The 23,183-nt window shown below is 34.8% G+C and overlaps 2 protein-coding genes across 2 annotated transcripts in view; both read left to right on the top strand.

The window, feature by feature from the left end:
* TMEM30A (transmembrane protein 30A) overlaps window positions 1-11,608 on the top strand; it is a 33,103-nt gene extending 21,495 nt beyond the window's left edge. The window contains exons 3-7 of the mRNA XM_081141325.1: window positions 665-772; window positions 3,544-3,631; window positions 5,847-5,990; window positions 6,647-6,853; window positions 9,109-11,608. Coding sequence (XP_080997451.1) covers window positions 665-772; window positions 3,544-3,631; window positions 5,847-5,990; window positions 6,647-6,853; window positions 9,109-9,302 — 741 coding nt within the window. The 3' untranslated portion in view covers window positions 9,303-11,608. The remainder of the gene's footprint in view (window positions 1-664; window positions 773-3,543; window positions 3,632-5,846; window positions 5,991-6,646; window positions 6,854-9,108) is intronic.
* A 5,458-nt stretch (window positions 11,609-17,066) lies between these two features.
* On the top strand, window positions 17,067-22,750 carry COX7A2 (cytochrome c oxidase subunit 7A2). Its single transcript, XM_081141631.1, has 4 exons — window positions 17,067-17,165; window positions 18,401-18,490; window positions 20,733-20,817; window positions 22,549-22,750. The coding sequence occupies exons 1-4, from the start codon at window positions 17,148-17,150 to the stop codon at window positions 22,605-22,607; spliced, it is 252 nt and encodes an 83-aa protein (XP_080997757.1). The 5' UTR covers window positions 17,067-17,147; the 3' UTR covers window positions 22,608-22,750.
* Window positions 22,751-23,183: the final 433 nt, after the last annotated feature.

Below are 23,183 nucleotides of genomic sequence, written 5' to 3'. Positions count from 1 at the left end.
GCAACCAGCATGGAAAAAATAGCTTCATGTTTTTGCTACCTCTAAAAAAATCTTACATTCAAGATGGCTTTATGACATCTTGTAAATAATTGTATGTAGGTTACCGTTTTTTCCCAAGTTATTTCTAATTTGGCTCCGCTGATTACATTAAAATACTTTTCTTGGTTATTACAAAGTGACACATTATTTTATATACCTTACTAATTATTAACTTATTAATTACTGCTATTATATAGTATTCTGTGGAGAAATTAATTATGACTCAATTTGAGTTCAGAATTATTTAGGCAATAAATGAATGTTGATGCTAATTGGGTAAAGACCAGTCTGAATTAGAGAACATTTTAAATTAAAAGTAGATAGAGTAGGGGTGTCTTTTTGTGTGTGTGTTCTTTTAAATCTAAATAGGACTTCTTTGAAGTCTTTAAGGGTATTTTCAAAGTTTACTCTTGGATTTTTGCAACGTACCTTCTTTAACCTTATTTACAATTTGTATTGTTTTAGATTGCTAAGTACTGGTAGAATTCACCCCAGCACCTGTTTTAAGTTTTTATAAATTCTAGTAAACTGGTAAAGTCCAAAATTATGTAGCTTTTATGTATGCATGACACAGTTTTATACTTAATAGTTTTATATGAAAATTTTTTGCCTTTCTCTTTCCTAGGGCAATGTATTTATGTATTATGGACTGTCTAATTTCTATCAAAACCACCGTCGTTATGTGAAATCTCGAGATGATAGTCAACTAAATGGAGATCCTAATGCTTTACTTGTAAGTAAAATGATGGAATATGAAAATGTGCTTTCTGTGAAACAGTGTGGTAATTATTTAGTTAGAAATGTTAATTTAAATAAAAGTTTTTTCAGAGTTTAAAGTGACCCTGCTGGAGTGGCTCAGTGGTTAAGCATCAACCTAGCGGTTCGATTCCCTGTCAGGGCACTTACCTGGGTTGCGGGCTCAACCCCGCAGTAGGGGACATGCAGGAGGCAGCCAATCAATGACTCTCTCATCATTGATGTTTCTATCTCTCTCCCTTCCTCTCTCTGAAATCAATATAGGCATATTTTAAAAAAAGTTTATTAGTGAAGCAGTGGAACAGAGAGAAGGCTACTCCACAGGCAGAGCAGCCAGAAATGTTAATTTTAATAATGCTGGGATGATATTAAACTGTTACTCGTCATTTATAGTTTGTTTAGTGAGGGTTTTTAGTTAAAATTTTTCCCCTGGAATTTATAAAGATTAATGATTTCTGACAGCAAGAAGACATATAATACTACCTGCTTGTTTCTAGTAGTGTCCTTGGGATTTTTGCTTTATTAATCTATTTGTAATGGAATTTTGATGAGTCTAGCATTCTGGGTATGAAATTTGTTCTGTTTGGGTTTGTTCATTATTATTACAGTAAGTAAGAATATGTAAATAAGCTACTTTTTAAATTTCTGAGATTGTGTTTTAGAATTGAACATGTATGATCTTCATTTTTTAACTTGTGGGAAGCCTGAGTTGTAAAGTCCAAAGGGTGGGTTACTGAAAAACTGTCTGAGGAGCTCTTTGAAAATATAGATTCCAGAATTCTCCTAAGTCTAATAAGTGAGTGTCTGCAAGGATGGAGTTCTAAAATGTCTATTTTTAACAAGCTCCGCTTCTGATGCCCAGCCTGGTTTGGGAATCTGTGGACTAGAGGATCTTAGTCTCCTGACTGTTGTTCAGCTTTTCATAGTAGTGGTTGATGTGCAAGTATTTTATATTATTTATTGCTGCCAATCCAACAAAGTTTCAGAGTCCCAGAGCAATCTAGGATCTTTCAGAAACAGTGAATCTCTTAGAATGTAATTTAGGGTCATATTGTGACCAGAATGGTCCTGGTAAGCATATAGCTGCCCTAGGCTATCCTTACTGATTTTATTGCTAGTTCCTGATGTTTGGGATCTTAAGAAATAACAAATCTGTTTAAAGATTTTGGTTAGGGTTGTAATATTTTACAATCCATGTAGGGTTTACTCTGTGGGCTCCAATTTTTAGAACTCAAATCCAGAGAAGGTGATGTTCTGTGAGACACATCAAGTTCCTAGGCCTTTCTCAGTTTGTTGATTGGGAACATAGATTGGGTGTGTTCAGAGACTCAAAGTGGTAGTCGATTTATAATTCTTTTATTTAGATACATACTCTCTTCACTGAGGGTGAAAAGCTGAGAATGATTCTTTTTTTACAAACTACAAGCAAAGGTTTTAGACTAGACTAGGGATTGATGAAATTTTTTTTGTAAAGGGCTAGATGATAAATGTTTTCAGCTATGTAGGCCATATGGTCTCTGTAGCAGCTACTCACCTCTGCCATTGTAGAATGGAAGCAGCCACAGACAATACTTAAATGAATGGGTGTAGCTGTGTTCCAATAATTTTTTTTTTTTTACAAAAACAGGTGGTAAGTTGGATTTCACCTGCAGGCTATTATTTATTGATCCCTGGACTAGGCAAAAATGTATGAATTTAAGACCAAGTGACTTTCAAAAATCTTAAAGATTTTAAAAATGGACAGATTGAAGTCCAAGTTACTTAACATTGTGTATGAGACTCTTCATAATCTAATATCAGCCTATACTTTAGGCTCGTTGTTTTACATTTTATCTTTTAAAAAAATGTTTATTGGTTTTAGGGGGAGAGAAAGGGAGGGAGAGGGAGAGAGAAAGAGAGGCCATCTATGTGAGATTATTTGTTTTGAGACATGGCTTAATGGGACCTTGGAGTCCCAGAACAACTCATATATACACCTAATCTCTACTTGGTAGAATCTCCATTTAACCCTGCAACTGCCATAGCTCCTTGAGATCTTCAGTAGGGACTAATGCTCCTTGCCTTGCCAGCATTTTTGTTTTCCTTGTGTCTGGATGCACGATTTAGAGAAGATTGTTATATTCTAGGAATCTGCATTAAACCGACTTTCTCCCTCCTTCCCTCCCTCCCTTCTTCCCTCTCTCCCTCCCTCCCTTCCTCCTTTCCTTTCTTCTTTTCTTCCCTTGATAGGGGATTTAACCCAAAATTACAAAACTTGAGATTATCTAGTTGAAACTGTTAATTTTATAACTGAGGCACAGATAAATCAAGGGACTTGGCCCAAAGTCACATAGTACACAGCTGGAACTTGAATCTCCAGTCTCTTTACTTCCATTTTAAGATCCTTTACATTATGTCACAACTGGATTGATAATAGACTGCGTCTTAATTTTTCTTGGGCAGAAAACTTTGTGGTTATGATTTCTGTGTTGATATGAAAATAAAATGTCAATTTGGTATGTACTTGTGTGACAAAATATATGCAAGGAAAAGTTACATTAAAACTATAATACAGTAATGATAAGGAATGTATTTGAGTACTTAAATGTAGCGTTATTTGTAGTCTATTTATAATACAGACTCATTTTGTGTGCATTGCAAGTGAGAAGCATATGGGGATTGAATTTTTAATCAGTAATTGGGGCTAGCTCATAGTTCTCTTGGAGGCCTGGGTAATAATTTCTCTCTTCTTTTCCTTCTAAACATCAGAATCCCAGTAAGGAATGTGAGCCTTATCGAAGAAATGAAGACAAACCAATTGCTCCTTGTGGAGCTATTGCCAACAGTATGTTTAATGGTATGATATAGATACAAAGATATAGATATAGACATATAAAATTAGGAAAATTTGTGTATCTTATTACAGATTTGAGAGTCTAGTAAACATGAATGAAATTGAGAAATTCAACAACCTTCAGATAAATAAAGGGTGTCCCAAAAAATATATATATACACTTTAATAGCTGACAGTTCAATTTTGAAAATGAAATGTATTTTCATAAACACTGACTTTATAATTATTCAAAGTGTGTGCATACATTTTTCAGGGGACACCCTATATTTCAACTAGTAATTCAGTGGGGTATTATAGTGCTTTATGATTTTCTTTTGAGAATTCTTATATTTTAAGGACGAATTTCTCTTTCTAGGAAGAAAGAATCAGAAACATAGTGCTAACTTTTCTATTTCATATATGATAAAAGCCAGGTTACCTTTGTCACCAACTTTGAATATTTATACCATTAAAAAGATGCTACAGTTGACCATTTAGTAGAGCAGCACTGTAGTATAAATATAATGTGAACCATAAATGTGAGACATGTATATAATTTTAAGTTTTCTAGTAGTCACATTAAAAACAAAAAGAAACAAGTAAAATTAATTTTTAATTAAATTATTGGAGTAATATTGGTTGATAAAATTATATAGGTTTCAAGTATACAATTTTATGATACATCATCTTTATATTGCATTGTGTGTTTACCACCCAAAGTTTTAATCTTCTGTCACCATATATTTGATCCACTTTACCTTTTACCACCCCCTAACCCCCTTTCCCTCTGTTAACCACCATACTGTTATCTGTTTAAGAGTGTTTGTTTGTTTGCTTGTCTTGTTTGTTCATTTGTTGCTTTCAGTTTTATATCCCACATATGAGTGAAATCATATGGTTCTTTTTCTGTCTGGCTTATTTCCTTTAGCATGATATTCTCAAGATCCATTCATATTGTTGCAAATGGCAGTATTTCATCTTTTCTTATGGCTGAATAGTGTTCATTATATATATGTACCACATTTTCTTTATCCAATCTTCTATCGAGGAACACTTGGTTGTTTCCATATCTTGGCCACTGAGTAATGCTGCAGTGAATATAGGGGTGCATATATGTTTGCGAATAAAAGTTTCCAAATTTTTAGGGTAGATACCTAGAAGAAGGTTGCTGAGTCATATGGTAACTCCAATTCTTAATTTTCTGAGGAACCTCCATACTATTTTTCCATAGTGGCTGTACCAGTTTACATTCCCACCAGCAGTGAATAAGGGTTCTTTTCTATCAAATGAAAAGCTCTGCACAGCAAAAGAAACCATCAACAAAACAAAAAGGCAACCAACTGAATGGGAAAAGATTTGCAAACAATAGGAGATATTTGCTCTGATAAGGGGTTAATATCCAAAATAAATAAAAAACTCATACAACTCAACAACAAAAACATAAACAATCCAATTAAAAAATGGGCAGAGGACCTGAACAGACACTTCTCCCAAGAAGACATACAAATGGCCAATAGGTATATGAAAAGATGCTCAACTTTACTAGCTATCGGGAATGCAAATCAAAACTACAATGAGATACCACCTCACACCTGTTAGAGTGGCTATTATCAACATGACAAGCAGTAACAAATGTTGGAGAGGTTGTGAAATTAATTTTAATAATATATTTTATTGAACTTAATATGCCCAAAACATTATCATTTCAGCATGTGATATACATTATATAAAAGTTACTAATGAGATATTTTATATTCTATTTTTTGTACTAAGTCTTTCATACCTGATGTATATTATATACATTTACAAAATATTCATTTGGAGCAGCCATAATTTCAAAGGCTCTGTAGCTATGTAACCACTGGCAACCATATTGGACACTGCAGATAGAGAAATGGATAAATCAGAAGCTATTTAGGAATGCATTTTTTCAAAGAAAGGAGGAGAGGCAGATTTACCTTGCATATTATTTTATTTGTGTTAATATTAAAACATTTGACCTTATCACATATCAGTTAGCCATATAGGAAAGTAACCTAGAACTCTATTGAGGGAAGAGAAGTCCACCTAGGATTATAAAGTTATAATAGTTAATTCACATATAAATAATCAAGAGCAAATGTACATTATATGCCTTCTCTGTTACCACCACTTTTGGGAGCAAATACCAGATCCTCATTTCTCATAAAGTAGATATTATGCATTTTCAGTATTAATATCTTCCTTTTCTTGTGTTTAGATACATTAGAATTGCTTCTGGTTGTCAATGGATCTTCTTCTATCCCAATTCCTTTGAAAAAGAAAGGTATTGCTTGGTGGACAGATAAAAATGTGAAATTCAGAAATCCCCCTGGAAAAGGCTCCCTAAAAGACCGATTTGAAGGTAAAATATTACTGATATCTTTTTAAAACATAATATAAGCAAGGAGTTTTAATAAAAAGTACCTAAAATTTTTTAACTTTAGAATCTTAAGACAGTTTATGCTTTTTAAAGAGCAACTGCTTTTCTTAACTTCATATATAGTAGGGTAAAATTATGTAATCTGTTCTAATGTACTGAAATCATAAAGGAATTGTAAACTTTTAATCTTGAATTTCTTTGGTATTATAAGCATTTCAGCCATAATCTTTTAAAACTGCAGCAAAGTTTCTTTTAAACAAACCTGTTATTTATTGTAATTATAAATCCAAGTTTACTTTTGCTTCTATATCTCCTTAATTTCACAATGTAATGTTTTATACCATTATATCTTTGCATTAAATTATCTGCCTTTTGGTATATACTGAATAGCCTACTTTTAGTGTTCTCTTAATTGAGATATCAAATCTTTGTAATTATGTTAAGTTGTTACATAAGAAATTAGTTTCTCTAGACTTAAGACTTCCTTAGAATATGAATGTATTTATACCTTTGAAAATGAGAAAAGTATTCTGATGGTTTATTGCATAGTTTTGTTTTATTAGAGTGTGAATTTTCAGTTAAACTCTTAATAGAATAGACTATTTTTGTCTCCCCCACTCCCACCCCTCCTTTTTAAGGTACAACAAAGCCAGTAAACTGGGTTAAACCAGTTTACATGCTGGATTTTGATGAAGATAATAGTGGGTTCATAAATGAGGATTTTATTGTTTGGATGCGTACTGCAGCATTACCTACTTTTCGTAAGTTATATCGTCTTATAGAGCGGAAAAGTGATTTACATCCAACGTTACCAGCTGGAGAATACTATTTGAATATCACATACAGTATCCTTTTTTGGCCATGTGCACAGATTCATAGAATTTGACAGGAGTGTAGTCCAGCCATATCTTAGTTATGTGGTATGCTACTTTGTGTTTGAGTTTTGATCTCTGCATTTTTATAAGAGTGTATGCATAGGAAAGTATCTTTTAATTTATACCTTCCAGAAATATCTTAAAATTATAAAATTTACCAAATAATATGCTTAAACCCTAGTAATATACTTTGTACTAGGGTTTAAGCATATTATTTGGTAAAATTATTTAAACTGTAGGTTCTGGATTTACTAGTAAGCTAGATATTTTTACATGGGTGATTGTAACTGAGCTGAATGGGAAGGCCAGTGAATGTACGTAATAATAAGTGTTGGTGGTACTGGCTGTTTTAATATATACTTTTATATATAAAAATCAGCGGATATGTTAATTCATATCAACATAACTGTTTCTAACTATTGCTCTGTTCATAGTACCAAAACATTTTTATCATTAGCTGTATTTTGCCACATTAATAATTTAGATGTAATTTTCAGTGCTGATAAATATAATTTATTTCATTTTATGTCAACATTGTACTAAGTACTTTTCATGAATTATTTTACTTAATTCAAGCTTTATGAGATAGTTATCTTTGTGTTGTAGACAGGAATATAGGAACATAGAGCATTTAAGTAACTTGCCTGAGATTACATAGGAAATAAGTAGAAGAGTTGATCAAGCTGTTGACCCCAAAGGTCAATTACCACTATAGGCTGCATCCCTAGCTAGTTTAGAACAATCCATATCAGCCTAAATGCGGTTTTTCCCAAGGTGGAAATTTTGAGCACTACCTTTTAGTCAAAACAAAGTCATTGCATTTTTTAATCTCTATTGGCTGCCTCCTGCACGACCCCCACTGGGGATCAAGCCCAAAACCCGGGCATGTGCCATGACCAGGAATTGAACCACGATATCCTGGATTTTAGGTTATGCTCAACAGCTGAGCCATGCCGGCTGGGCAAAAGTGACCACGTTTTTGAAACTAAGGTCCACATAGGAGCAATTTTGGGAAGACAGACCCAGTTCAGGTGCTAGTAGAAAGAACATTATCCTGAAACTGTTGCCAAAGTAAAGGACAGCTATATCAACAGTATCCAAACCTGAAGTCTAGAGTACAAGAAAGAAAAGTCTTTGGAGCATTTGGAATTCTTAGTTGACAATTTGCATCCCAGGAATCTAGAGGAGAACTGTCAGGAGAATGCAGGATATATTGAAGATTGACAAGACTGGCCTGCAGAACATCAAGGGTTAAGTATAAAGTAGGAACTAGATATTAGAATTAAGGCAGAAGTCCATTTTTTTTTAGGTTTGTGATACTAAGAGATACTAGCATGGGTGACTTGAGACTACATATCTCAGAGCTCTGGGTTAGTTAAAGCTCTTATAATCATTCCTACCTCAATCAATGTAAACTGATTTAAGAAACTAGTAGAGCTGAGCCTGCCATGTGGAGTCATTTGGAGAGTTGCAGAAGCCCAGAGAAACAGATGGGGCCTAATACTTGATTCAAAGATGCTTTCGAAAAGGTTGTAAACCTTTTACATAAGGACTTAGTTCTGTTTTTTTTTTCTGACCTGTTTATAAAACCCTAGAACTGGTCTCTGTAGGTAGCTCATCTAATATACTGGTGCCTTGTTTCTTAAATATTTTTAACAATCCACCTTTCACTTCCATGTTGTTGTAGCCATCATCTCTGTGTGTCACATAATGTGTTTTATCATTACTCCAAATCAGCAAGTTTAAACTTCAGTATCATGCTTTTTCACCCTATGGGGAGTCCTCTCATATTCTCTTAATTATACTCTTGCTACACGTGCTCTTTGAGTTCACAGAGACCTTTGATGCCTTCATTCTTTTCTTACCTCTTGGTCTGTCAACCTCCTCTTCCTTTAAGGGTTTAACTGCTATTTATTCGAAATATTTTTTCACATTACGTTTCTTTGTGGTATTTTCCCCCTCCTGTGTAATGAGAGCACAAGTACCTGAGAAACAACATAACTGTTAAATTTGGTTGTTTTTGCTCACAAGCTGTATTGGCTTTTACTACTAACATTCAAGGTAAAAAATACACAATTATTTTATGATTCAGAACATATGAGTAAGGTGTCTGTGTATCATAGAATTATGCCAATGAATTATAAGCAATTAAATGCTAACTTTCTAAGGTGTATTTTAAAAATCAAGTCACTAAACATGGAAAAGTTTTCCTATTCACTCTTCAGATTACCCTGTACATTCTTTTGATGGACGAAAACGGATGATCTTAAGCACTATTTCATGGATGGGAGGAAAAAATCCATTTTTGGGGATTGCTTACATTGCCACTGGATCCATCTCCTTCCTTCTGGGAGTTGTACTGCTAGTAATTAATCATAAATATAGAAACAGTAGTAATACTGCTGACATTACCATTTAATTTTACATTCTGAAGACAAATTTACCGCATGTACATCAAGGCCAGTTCTAGTCAACCTAGCTTTTGAATGCCGATGTCTGGTTAGTATGTCATTTTTGAAGTTGGCACATAACTTTTTATTTAAAAAACAGTCTTTGTCCTTTGCTTCTTTCCTATGGATGACTTACGAAAATATATGACGGGTATAAAACAAATTAGCTTTATTGATCATGTCAGCATTGTAACTGCTGAAGTGCATTCTAATGTTTGCTTTTTGTTGAGACAGGCCATATGATGCATAGAGCCTCTATCATGTGAAATATGTCTACTGCTCAAATGTTTCTGCTGTGTTGATAAATATTATATTGACATATGTGCTGTATATGTGTGCCTATTGTGTAAAAAGAAGGATTACAAGATGTTTGAGTATAATGACTTGCTAACCTTTCAGGATTCAGAGTTACGAAAAGATGAAGAAAGACCAAATCTAAATAAAACACTGCATCATTTTCATGTGTCGTGTGTAAAGGCTTAAAGTACCATCTTTGGTGAGGTAATTCATGTATTTAATTTATCCAATACAATTCTTTGTCAAGCTTAGTTTTGATTTCACCTTTGAAGTGTTACTTACCTTGTCTAGCATATAAATTTATGCTCCTGTCTGAAGAGGTCAGGTAGGAGAATTTAAAATTCCTCTTTCCATTTGGTTAAGATGTTGCAATCAGGAACCCCAATGTTTTTACATGTGATCATGGAAATACCTCAAGCTGTTTATATTTTGCAGGTAAGTGTTTTGACTTAAGTACTAATATTACATTACAGAACTTTTGGAAAATAGTAACCTTTATTTCCTCTATATTTCATTCAATTTTTGAATATAGGTCAAATATGGATGTGTATGCACATTCTTTAGTTAATTCAAGTTAATGCACCTATTGCTTTTGTTGGTTTTCCTAAGACATATTTTTTATATATATATGTATTTAATTCTCACCCAAGGATATGTTTTTTTAAAAAATTGATTTTAGAGAGAGAGGAAAGTAGAGAGAGAGAGGAGAGAGAAACATTGATCTGTCACCTCCCATCCATGCCCCGATCAGGGATCAAACCTGCAACCTAGGTATGTGCCCTGACCAGGAATCAAACCTGCAACCTTTTGGTGTACAGGTCAACGCTCCAACCAACTGAACTTGGCCAGGCCTAAGACCTATTTTAAAAAGAGGTTCTTTAAATTTCCTAATAAATTCTGGAAATTTTTGAATATGTACCTGATAAATTATAATTTATATGGTTGAAGTGGTTGTATTTTCTATTAACTGGAATTATTTTAATATTCCTTATTGAATAAATACTGTAATTTGTTTGCTAGGGAACTTATTCTTGAATGTAAACTTATTTTTCCACATTCATGAAAATGTATGTCTTAATTAGAGAGCTTAATCACATTGAAAATGCTTTTTTTTTTTTACTCATTGTTTGTATACAAGAATGCCTGTTTATTTAGAGTTTGTAATGGTTTCCTTCAGCTATATTTTAACCCTTTGCAGTCGTATTAAATTTGGACATGGGTGTCGTACTGGTCGGAATTAAGAGCTTTCAGAGAAATTATGAACTGATACATGAATGAATAGAGTTAAGATCCATACGGTTCCTTGATGTGGTGGCTGAGAGCAGACATACGACCGGAACGGTAAAAAAGCTTTGGTGGCTGAGAGTAGACATACGACTGGAATGGTAAAAATGCTTTGGTGGCTGAGAGTAGACAAACGACCGCAAAGGGTTAAATCTAAAGGTCTGGATAATGTATCAATTTTGATTAATGTTTTTTTTAAAAAACAAACAAAAACAAAAAAAATAATGTAATGGTTAATAGTAAAATTGTGCCACACTTAAGTTTTGTACAACGTGACTTTTAACTGATAGAATATTACTTGCATGAGGTACTTAATGTATGATTATCCGGAAATTTCTGAGTGCATAGGGTATTCTTTGTCTAAAAATAGTCTTTGTTTTGTCAGTCGTTCAGAATATGATTATTTGTTCTGTTAATTGACCATCTTACACATGGCCGTTGATCTTCTGGGATACATCATTGGGGGAGAGGGGTTCCTGTCAGTTTTCCAGATTGAGTTTGTTCTGTTTAAGGAAGACTGCTGTCCTGCATCCCTTTTTCTAATTGGGGGACCAGTGGTGCTGCTAAAGAAGAGTTGAGCCCTTCCAGCACTTTCTTATCTGTGGTGAAGATGGAATCTTAAAATGTATTGGGAGTTTTATCTATTTTATAAGTAATTGATTGCTTCAGTTTCTTCTGTCTCCTGCCATTGAGCTCTAAGGGATTCCTGTTGTGTAAATATGAAGAATGTGGAACATTCATGTGGCCTCTGTAAAGCATGGGGGAAGAGAGGAAACATTTCTTATGGGCTTTAGACTCATCTTTTGGAAACATTAATGTAATATTCAACTTTCAAAGAATTATGTTGCATTTTAAGACACCTGGGTTAAATAGAAGGCATTGAAGAATGCATTAACTTGTAGGAAGTATTTTGATATATGAAGTTTCTCAGTTGAAGGAATTATTTAATAAGTAAAAGCTAAGAAATTCCATTGAAATAATAAGGCAGTTTAAAAATAAATTGGTAAAATTAACTGTATAATAAATAGAGATATATGCAACCAAGAGGAGAGTCAAGTGAATGTTATTTATTGGTTAATAAGTTTATTTGTAACCTTGATTATGTTAAAAGATAACTTTCTGTTAGTATGTTCTGTATTAATAAAAACAAACAAAATTAATTTTGCTATGTTCAAGTGTTTTCCTAAAATAACAGTGCCCTGGGGTTGTTGCTAATGTTTAGCATTAAATTTTAGCTCAGGGTCAGTGAGTCCAGAGTTTTAGATTTTCATGCCTAGAGTTGATTGCCATATATATGTAGTATATTAATCACTGACAGCATTAACTGCAAGATTATCTGTATTATTGAGTAACATCTGTTCTTACCAGGAAGTGGTCAAATTGTCACCTGAGTTATAGACAGATGGGCTAAATTTCATATTAGATCTTGAGACATGTCTAATAAATAGCAAATGAAGATGTGGCTTAGAGAGGCAAGGATGATGAAAATAATAAAGTGAGCGGAGCACACAGGAAATGAAACGCCAGACTAGGAAAGGAGTCGCTGAGAGGTAGGGTTAATGAATGCTGTTCAGTCTGTTCACCTCCTGTCTTCATGGAAACACTGCCTTAGAATTGCAGTACCTTCCTTTGTTGGTTAAACTGCAGTTTTGTTCTTGTGAACGTGATTACTTTGAGGGAAGGTAGAGGAGGGAGTAAGGAAGTGCTTTCTCAATAATTTCGTTATAGAGTTTCTCAAAAATGTTTGTTGTAGAGTTTGGATGATCTAGTAAAGTGTTTTAGAGCCTCTTTGTAGCCCATGCCCCATTCAATAAATATAAAAGTTACATTTCCCCTAATGTCATTTGAAATTTCAAAATTAACAATACCGTAGTGACCTTAGTTGCTTTTATATATCTGTAAATTTTATCAAAGTAATGTACAGTTAAAAAAACTTAAATGCCTTTGATGAAAAACAGTAGTCCCAACTTACTTTACCTTCCAGAGACAATCATTTTGACTCCAAAAGTTGTTTATTTTGGTATTTACCTTAGTGTATCTAAATAATATGCCTATTCTACAATTGCTTAATTTAACACTTTTAGATATTATCTTGATGTTACCAGATAATTCAGCTCTCTAACACATATACCTTCCCTTCTCCCTATTATAATTGTCATAATATTTACTAAATGCATTAGCTATTGTTTAATTATACTGTATACTGTAGCACAAAGCAGTGCACCATGGTTATATTTTGCGCAATTTCATTTTTTTGGCAATTAATAATCTCATTTTTAACACATAACTTGCTGGAAATGTCTTTTTTTTTTTAATATATCTTTACCGATTTCAGAGAGAGGAAGGGAGAGGGAGAGAGAGAAATATCAATAATGAGGGAGAGTCATTGATCAGCTGCCTCCTGCATGCCCCAGCCTGGGCATTGAGCCTGCAACCAGGGCACGCGCCCTGACCGGGAATTGAATTGCGATCTCCTGGACCTAGGTCGATGCTCAACAGCTGAGCCACTCCTAGCTGGACTGGAAACATGTCTTAAATTTTTTTCCAACTTCTCGGTCTGTTTTGCTAGGTTCTCTTCACTAGAGAGGTCTATTCTGCATTTGTCTTCTGTGCCAGTTTGTGCTGGTTGTTTTCTTGTCTAGCCTCACAGCCATTGTCCCATGGCTTCCTTTTGTCACCCTCTGTTGGATCTGCTGTCTCCTAGTTTACTCTCTTGTTTACTGGAGCACTTCTTACGACAGTTAAATCTTCCCAAGAAGTGGTATATGAGAGGCAAGTTTCCTGAGTCCTCACATGTCTAAACACGTCTAAAATGTTCTTATTCTACTCTCACATTTCATCTATAGTTTGACTACATGTATAATTTTTTTTTTAATCCTCACCCAAGGATATTTTTTCTATTGCTTTTTAGAGAGAGTGGAAGGGGGAGAGAGAGAAATGATGTGAGAGAGACACATCAACTGGTTGCCACCACACTCACCCCAACGGGCCAGGGATCAAGCCTGCAATCGAGGTAGTGCCCTCGGCTGCCATCGATCCTGGGACCCTTCAGTCTGTAGGCTGATGCTCTAACCACTGAGAAAAACTGGCTAGGGTGACTACATGTACAATTTTAAGTTAAAAGTAACTTTCCCTCAAAGTTTTGAAGGCATCGTTCCACTCTCTTCTAGCTTTTATTGTTGTTCCTGAAAAATCTGATTTTATCCTAGTCAGATATTGGACCTCCTTCACTGATGCTTCATTTTCTTCTCTTTTTCTCCAGTTGTTTTGACACTGTTGTCTCTCTTCCTAGATTTCTTCATTTTCATCTTCCAACATTATCTTTCCATTGAATTATATATGTATATATGTAATATATATTTGTAATTTCTAAGACTCCCTTTTTTATTTCTAAAACATTTATGTTTATTCTGTAAAACATACTAATATTTTTTGAGGACATATATGGATGTATACATACAGGGGTGTGCAAAAGTAGGTTTACAGTTGTAATACAAATAATACAATAATAATACAAGAATAAACTCGTGTACTCACAACTGTAAACCTGCTTTTGCCCACCCCTGTATTTTTGCTTTTTATACTGTTCACACTGATTTTTGTTGGTGCTATTTTTGTTTTCTCTTGTTTATGTAGGTGACTTTGCTTGTATATATGGCTAGTCTCAACAATCTATCATATATGAATGGACCCCAAAGAATAATTGAAAGCTTTCTCTTTGTGGGCAGTGCTTGACTGGTGATAGGCTTCACTTGCACAGTGCAACTAAAAAATACCACCCAGTGAATTATTTTTTCTGTTCATGATAAAAAGCTTAAATAAGTAGTAAATAGCTGGCAGGTCAACAGCTGTAGGTGGACTGAGTTTTGAGAAAAGGCATTAGGGAATGCTTATCAGTTCTTAAAAGGATCACTGCTATGTGGAAGATAAACAGTGTAAGAGCAGAAGTAGGGATACTCATTAAAAAAAGCTTTTGCAGTAGTGCAGGCAAGAGATGATGCCTTGGCTCGGTGAGTAGTAGCGGTGGAGATGAGAAGTCAGATTCAGGTATTTTGAAGGTGCAGCTAACATTCTGAGGCTTGAAATGAAAATTGCAGAGAACACTTGGAAATGAGTGTAAAGAATTCCATTTTGGTTGTAAGTTTGAGATGCCCATCAGACATCTAAGTGGAGATGTCAGGGTGAAGAGTTGTTGGCGCACACATGGTGTTTCATGGCATTGGATGGAACCACAAAAGGTACAAATGTAAATAAAAATACTTGGTATTCTCAAATTTAGAGATTGAGAGGATGAGGAAACGAAGTAGCAGCTACTGAAATAAAATGATTCAAAGTGTATATGGAAGCCTCCTTAAGACAATATTTCAAACTACAGTATATATATACATGTTATAGGGTATTGCATTTATGGCTTATTTTCAAATAAAAAATTGGAAATATACTTTGAGGGAGTGATCTAGTATGTTAAATATCACTTATAGATAGTAAAGACGAAAATTGAGATTGACAGTTTATTTGGCAACATAGAAGCCATTGGTGATCCTAACGAGCAGTAAAAAAATAAATAAATAAAAATAGAAGTCCATGTTTTATTTTGAATACGAAAAATGGGATGGTAACTGAAATCAAGGGAGGTTTGTTTAATGTGGGAATGTGTTTATATGCTGGTGGAATGAACCAGTTGAGGGGGAAATGATGCTATACTCTGACATGCAAATGAGGATCTGCATTGAATTTAGGAGCTATTTTATGTGAGTTTTTAGTTATTTTTGGACAGAGCCATAAAGTGTCCCAGATCTGTCACTCAATATATATCAATTTTGTGTTGATTAGCAATTTACACCCTTTAAGCAGTCATGGGGATTGGTGAAAATTTCACAAAATCTGATAAGTTTACAGTGTTTCACTGAATGAAAAAAACATAAGAAAGCACATACAACTTTTACAGGTTCAAGTTATAGACAATCCACTTTTAAAATACCTGTATGCTCCAGCTAATGGCACCTGGTAACTAACTGTCCTCAAGGATCTACTTACAGTATGTAATGCAGATGGGGGAATAAACCTGGTGCTTTCAGTCCTAATCCAGGGAAGAGATGAATTGGGTTATTTATAAATCTTGGTGAGGAAGAGAACTTGAACTGGGGACAGGTAACTTGGTGGGTATAACACTAAAGATTAAAAGGAATAATTTTAGTATGAAATTTTGTCTACACATTTCACCTGTGCTGAACGCATATATCATCAGCTTACTTGAAATGACACTGGATTAATTAGAATACTTTGTAAAAAGATGAAAATATCTTCATTGTAGTATAAAGCATTTATACACACTTGGGAGTGGGCACAGAGAATAAAGACATTTGTAGGATTAGAGAAGCAGGACACACTGACAGCCCATCTGTACAATAATTTCTGTGACCAACAACTCCAGTTATGGAAAGTGCCCTGCTGGGACTGAGACAGCAAGATTTTTAAGAGTTCAGATTTGCCATCCCATTCCTTGTCCCCAATTTTAAAAAGTACCCCTCTTTTCAGCGTTTTCCCAGGCAGAGAAATGAGAGCGCGGCTCCCACAATTTCGGGACACTGTAGAAGAATTTTTTGCGTGGGGACTTCTGCAGCATCCAGAGGTAAGACAAAAATTGGTATCCCGATGCAAGTCTGCACAGCACGTCCTCAGCACAAGGAACAATAACGCACTCACAGCAGTTTCTTCGATGGAGAAAACTGTACCGCGTAAGAGGAGTTAATCCTTTTTAATTTTAATGTCATCCAGTTTAACAGCTTCCAGTTCGGAAAACCCCGTGTTCTTTCAGCCTGTAAACTGCCTCCTCTTTCAAAACACACTACTTTTCTAGGATAGTGTGGTCTCTCATTCATTTTATCTAAGCTAGTTAACAGAGTAACACGTCACTCCCCACGTCTCTGGTCTCAAAAGCCGGCCGCTTTTCCCCAGCCTCGGCCCCTGGCGCCAGCTGCGGGGACGGCGTCCGATCTGTCGGGAGCGAGATCAGGGGCCGAAACTGCCTACTGGCTAGAGCGGCCAGGGCAGTACCGCCGCTCTCTCTTTTCATTCGCTCTCTATGGTTGGGAGCGCGAGCCCCCCCCTCCGGTCCGGAACTATTTAGGGCCCTAGACGTTTGCGCAGGTGCAGAAGGTAGTTCCGGTTCCGGTGTGACGTTACTAGTTCCCGGTGTTTCGTTGTGGTTGGTGGGCACTAACTGAGCCAACATGCTGCGAAATCTGCTGGTGAGGAGCTTCTCGGCTTGCAGTCGAGATGAGGGGCAGGAGGGTTAGGAGAGGAGGCTCGGGGACCATGACCCACCAAAAAGCCGGTTCTGAAAGGGAAGGGGGGAGACGGGGGGAGGGGAGGGCGGCTGCTTAAGTCACCTTGCCCCGTGCCCTTTCCTCCCGACGTTGCTTTCCCTTTTCCCTGGCCCCAGGCTGCGCTTGGTGTAGGGAGCGGAGAGGCTGGGGCAGTGACCAGAAGGTTGTCGGTTGGACAAGCCTTGGTTTTTGCCCCTTGGCACCCTAACTCTTGAGGGCCATTGACGAGTTCAGTAGCTCTGATGCGAGTAAAACCAAGGTCCTGGTGGGAAGTTTCTGATACCCGGAAGCCTCAAAGATGTGCCTCTGACACTGAGAGGGTTTACGTTTCAGTGGTTCTTAGCTTTGTGAGCATCAGAAGGCAGCTTAAAAAGCAAGCAGTTCGGTTTTGGATGGGACTTTTAGGAGCAGTCACGGCGGAAGTGTAGTGTTGCTTCCTTCAGAAGGTTCTGCAGTGCCCTTCACCCCTCCACCGACTTTGGGCATGTGAAATATTTCCCCAAATTTTCGAAAAGAAAAAGTAGCAGTGATCACTTCCTTTTGTGATACTTCAGCAAGGTTTTACCTAGTTTCGTAATGTATTTTAGAAAATGGAGTATTTGTTTAATTATTTAGTTCAACTGAGCGTGTAACGGATATATATTTCTAAAAAGATACCTTATTAAAATCTTTTTAGGAGAAATGTAATGAGAGAAGCATTTTAACTAAGTAGGAATTATGCTAGTTTATCTTGTAATAGGTTATCAGGTAATAGATTTTTAATATGGTAGAGTATTAAATGAAAACATTTGAGCTTAATGTATTTTGTAACCATTTTTTATTTTTGTATATATATATGTTTTCTTCAAGGATTCTATAATGGTACTGTTTCAATTCAGGTAAAGGTAGTGGTTTTGTTTTTTTCATTGTGTTTCTGCTGAGAGTCAGCATGAATTGCTTCTGGAATGTGGTCTTTGGAGACTGCAGAATATAATAAAAAGGGCAGAGGATGAACAACAAATTGGAAAACCTGGATGTTGGTTTAAAACTTTGTTACTGACAAATTGGGTATATTTTAACCCTCACTTTCCTCCTTCTATAATTGTAAAGACATGGTTGGTTTTGAAGGTTTTTGTAAGCCCTCAGTCTGTTTAATATGTGTGGATTTTCCATTTCAGGTTCTTCGTCAGATTGCGCAGAGGACCATAAGTACTGCTTCACGCAGGCAGTTTGAAAATAAAGTTCCAGAGAAACAAAAGCTGTTTCAGGTATTGAAATATTTTATGAGATTGTTACTTATAATAATATAGGGAGCAAATCTGGAGATATCTGATTATTAGTGATCCTGTTGTATTAGCAAAAGAATAATAAGAAACTGTCTATTGAGAGTTGTTAACAGAGCATTTGCTGTATCCAGGATGCCCTTGAGGAAGCAGAAGAAATGAGAGGAAAAGGGTATATATAGGTCAGGGACACTTTCTTTGGAGGAGTTACATTGGGTGACACTCTGCGGGGTAGTTGCATAGGAATAGGCAAATAGACCATAGAAAGGGGCCAGAAACAACAAAAAAGTACATATATGATAAACTTAATACATATTAAACGTGCTATTTTATATCAGTGGGAAAGGGTACAATTAGTTGGTATTGGAAAAATTGGTTATTTTAAAGAAAGTAGAGTTACATCCCTTTTATATTGTATATTAAAAGGTAAATTGCAAATATAAATGCCTCTTAAATTAGAAGAAAATACAGGAGATACTTCTTTTTCTCACCAATTTTGTTGAGATATGTGGACAAAAATTGTATATGTTTAGGTTGTACCTAATTTTTTTAAGGTGTACAATCTGATGTTTATTGTATCTGTTATGATTACCACAGTCAAGTTAATTAACACATCCGTTACTTCATGTAGTTATTTTCTTGTGTGGATGTGTAAGCAATTAAGAAATACTGTCTTAGTAAATTTCAAGTATACAATACAGTATTATTCACTACTATAATCACCAGAGGAGAATATTTCTTACAATTGTAGGAGTGAGAAGGCTTTCTAAGAAAGCTTTAAAGGAGAAAACCTGCAAGGTTTGGTGACATAAAAACTTAAAATGCACTTATGGTTACAAAAGACAAGTAACAAATTGAGAACAAATTTAAAAAATATAACAAAGGTTAATGTCCTTCATATACAAAGAATTTCTACAAGTCAATTAGAAATGCAAATTAAATTACAAGCTACTAATCTCCCCTCCTACAATTGTCAACATTTTAGAAAGATTTAAAATAGGTTATGTTAGCTAGGTATGGGAGATAGGTACATTCATACACTGTATTTTGATACATGCTAGGTAGTAGTATAGTTGATACAAAAATTTTAGAGGGTATTTGAAAGTATTATTGAGAACAAATTACGTACCCTATCATCTAGGACTCCCATTTGTAAGAATTGTTCCTACAAAAATAGTAGCATAAAAATAGTATTTAAAAATAGGAAAGTATTTAATAGTATTTAAAAAGTAGTATTTAAAAATAGGAAAAAGGCTGTTTTTATGGGATTTTAATATCAGAAAACCCCAATAACCTAAATACCCGTAAATAGAGTACTGGCTAACTCTATTATTATATTTTTGCACAGTGGAATGCTAGCTAGTAGCCATTAAGAGGAAACAAGGTAGGTTTAAATGGACTGAAAGAAAATGCTTTTTAAGATAATGTGAGCAAAAAATAATATGTGGTAGATCATTATATAGCATAACCTCATTTTGTATTTTAAGCACATAGGTATATAAATTAGAAGATAATGACAGTATAAGCAGTAAAAAATCTTTAAGGGTATGTACCATGCTGTTAATTATGGTTTTCTCATGAGGGACAGACTCAGTGGGATAGAGTAGTTTACCTCTGTAAGTAGTTAGATTGTCAGTGAGTTTTTTGGTTTATTGTGATCTCTTTTTTTGCAAAAAAAATTTGAAGTGATAAAAAGTTGGATCATCTATACTATATAAAAATAGAATAGTTATATTTAACAGATGTATTAAATATCTACTCTGTGCCAGGTGCTGAACTAGGAGCTAAGGCTATGATTTAGGGTTATAAACCCAAACCCCCCCTTTCCTCTTTTTTTTAAAGAATAAAAAATCATCTCTTTCACTGAATCTAAAATGTGATGATTACTGATATTTTAAATTAAATTGATGAACTCAATATGTTTTCATAGCATTAACATTTATATTTTATATATTCCATGTAAAGAACATCTTTATTGGAGGTCACATTAACTTTAAAAGAAAGAATGTTGACTTTAGAAGTTTTTATTTTAAAAGTATTAGTAGTAATAGAGAATCAGGAAAATTGTAGTTCTTTTTAATTTTGAAATTCAAAATATTTTTCGACACTCTAACCACTAAGAACACCAGCCAGGGCAGGAGCCACTTAATTTTATATGAATGAGTCTTTTGAACTTAGTTGGAAACAAATAACACATGTATTATTTATTATTATTATTTTAACCTAGGAGGACAATGGAATTCCAGTGCATCTAAAGGGTGGGGTAGCTGATGCCCTCCTGTATAGAGCTACCATGATTCTTACAGTTGGTGGTAAGACATTTGGAATGCTTGGTTTATAGAAAAATAATAGTAAGCGTAATTAACAATTTCATTGCTTTTACTATGCCAGTATTTTTGAAATATTATTTTATTATTATTAAGTTATAGGGGTGACATTCATTAATAAGATCATATGTTTCAAGTTTACAATTCTGTAGTACATCATCTGTATATAGTGGTACCTCCATTTTTGAACTTCTCCATTGACGATCATTTCGGTTTACGAACACTGTAAACCTGAAAGTAAATGCTTCATTTTTCAAACATGCCTAGGAAGTCGAACATGCCACACAGCTTCTGCTGAGTGCAAGGTCCTGAGGCCTAGCTGTCGGCTGTTGACCCCTTGGTTTTCGAACTTTTCAGAACTTCAACAGTCTTCTGGAACAGATTACATTTGAAAACTGAGGTACCACTGTATAGCATTGTGTCATGTCGTTATTTTAACACAGGCAGTCTGTCTCCAGAGCCTGAGATCTTATTGCTTTGCATATAAGGATTCAAGAGGATGATTGGCACATATTGTATAAGAGCACTTTAATGTCTAAAAAATATAACAATAAAGTTTGACGATTATCTTTTGATAGAGGTGACTTTCCATTATGCCACTGGTGGCCCTGTAGGCCTTTGGATGAATCAAAGACATCCACTCTGCCCTCTCTCTTCTAATGGGCTTTTAAACATTTTGCCTGTGATGCACAATAAAAACATTTTACATCTCAATCCTGTACACAATTTATGACAAAACCTGTATAGACCAGTACTTATTACTATAGGCAGAGTACTTTGACATTTTTGTGTGTGGATTGGGTAGGTCCATTATTCAGCATTAGCAGTGGAATACACAAATTGGTATACTATAATCAGAGTTAGGAATTTGAATGATTGCTCTCTGGGGTAGGAAGGAAAACAATATTAGAGCGATTACTGTGTGCTTATCTATTGATAGGAAAGTGCCACATACATGGATTTCTGTAACCCTTGTATTAAGTCTATAATATGTCCTATTTTAACATGAAATTATGTTAATTACCCAAGATAATATTTATTGCTTCTGTATGGAAAAGCTGGGATTTGAGCTCTAATTACAAAGCCTCTCTGCTCTTGCCAAGGTGCCTTGTTTGTAGTGAGTTGAATACAGTGAAGGGACGTTTAAGGATGAACACAACCACCAGATAGTGACACTGGGCTTTCTTAAGATAAAGTCCTATGTTCTTTTTGTCCAATGTGACTATTTCTTATGTATTTTGGTAATTAGTTTTAAAAATAGATTTCTAGTTATTAGCTATTCTTACATTAAATTTGATTATTTTAAAATTATATACTATAGTTCCTTGGTTTTACATTGATAATACACTTTAGGGAAGGCTAGTGTGCTTTTACCTCTTTATTGGCATTTCTCAGGCAATCTTGGGTAAGTATGGAAATAATCTTCATATATGTTCTTAATCTTATTTAAAATATTTTTACATATTAAGTTGGAAAGTACATTATTGTGCTGCATCTAACACTTTGTATAGAAGTTAAGTATTATTGAAACTAGAATAAATATATATATTTTAAAATTTGCCAGCACCTATCAACATACTTTTTTCTGTTCCCATAAAAGTAATCTTATTGCCAGCCTTGCCTTTATCTTACAACTTTTAGTTGGAATATTAGATTTATACATTTAAATCTTAGAATTTCTTCTAAATTCTTCTTTTGGTTCTTTTTATTTTTTAGGAACAGCATATGCCATATATCAGCTGGCTATGGCTTCACTTCCCAAGAAGCAGGGTTGACTTCAGTTATCCTCCCAACAATCAGTTGGTTCAGTTCATTCAGATCTCTATGGACCAGTAAGCTGATAAATAACAGTTCTTCTTTGGGGATCAATATTTATTGACTTGTACTAACTGCCACCAATAAAGCAGTCTTTACCATGTTTTGTCTTATTTTATCAAACTGTAGTATACATATACCAATAATTTTCAGCTTTTGGTCAGTCTTACAAATTTTAGGTAAGGAGCAAAAAATTATTCTTTCATTAAGGTGGTATAAAGTACCATTGTGACTTTTTTTTAAGTGACATTTTATTTTTAGCAGCTCAAAATTACACAGTGGCTTGTCTTCAGCTTTAATTGAGCTTGACACTTGTAAGTCCCACCCTCAATGCATTACATACTGGGATATGCTAAAACCTGAGGTTAGAGGAAGCAGACTGTTTTTGGCTCATGGGGTTCAAGTTTCTTATTTCCTCTTTCTTAGCTATGTGAGCATATACTTAAATATTGGATGTAATCTACAGTTTAGAATTAGGTTTTAGTAGAGTAGCTGTAAACTAATTCAGTATTATATTTTTTCACACTCAGAATGGG

The sequence above is a fragment of the Miniopterus schreibersii genome (genome assembly GCF_964146895.1).
Source record: "Miniopterus schreibersii genome assembly, chromosome: 6".
Classification (NCBI taxonomy): Eukaryota; Metazoa; Chordata; class Mammalia; order Chiroptera; family Miniopteridae; genus Miniopterus; species Miniopterus schreibersii.
This window is presented reverse-complemented; position numbering and strand designations above follow the sequence as displayed.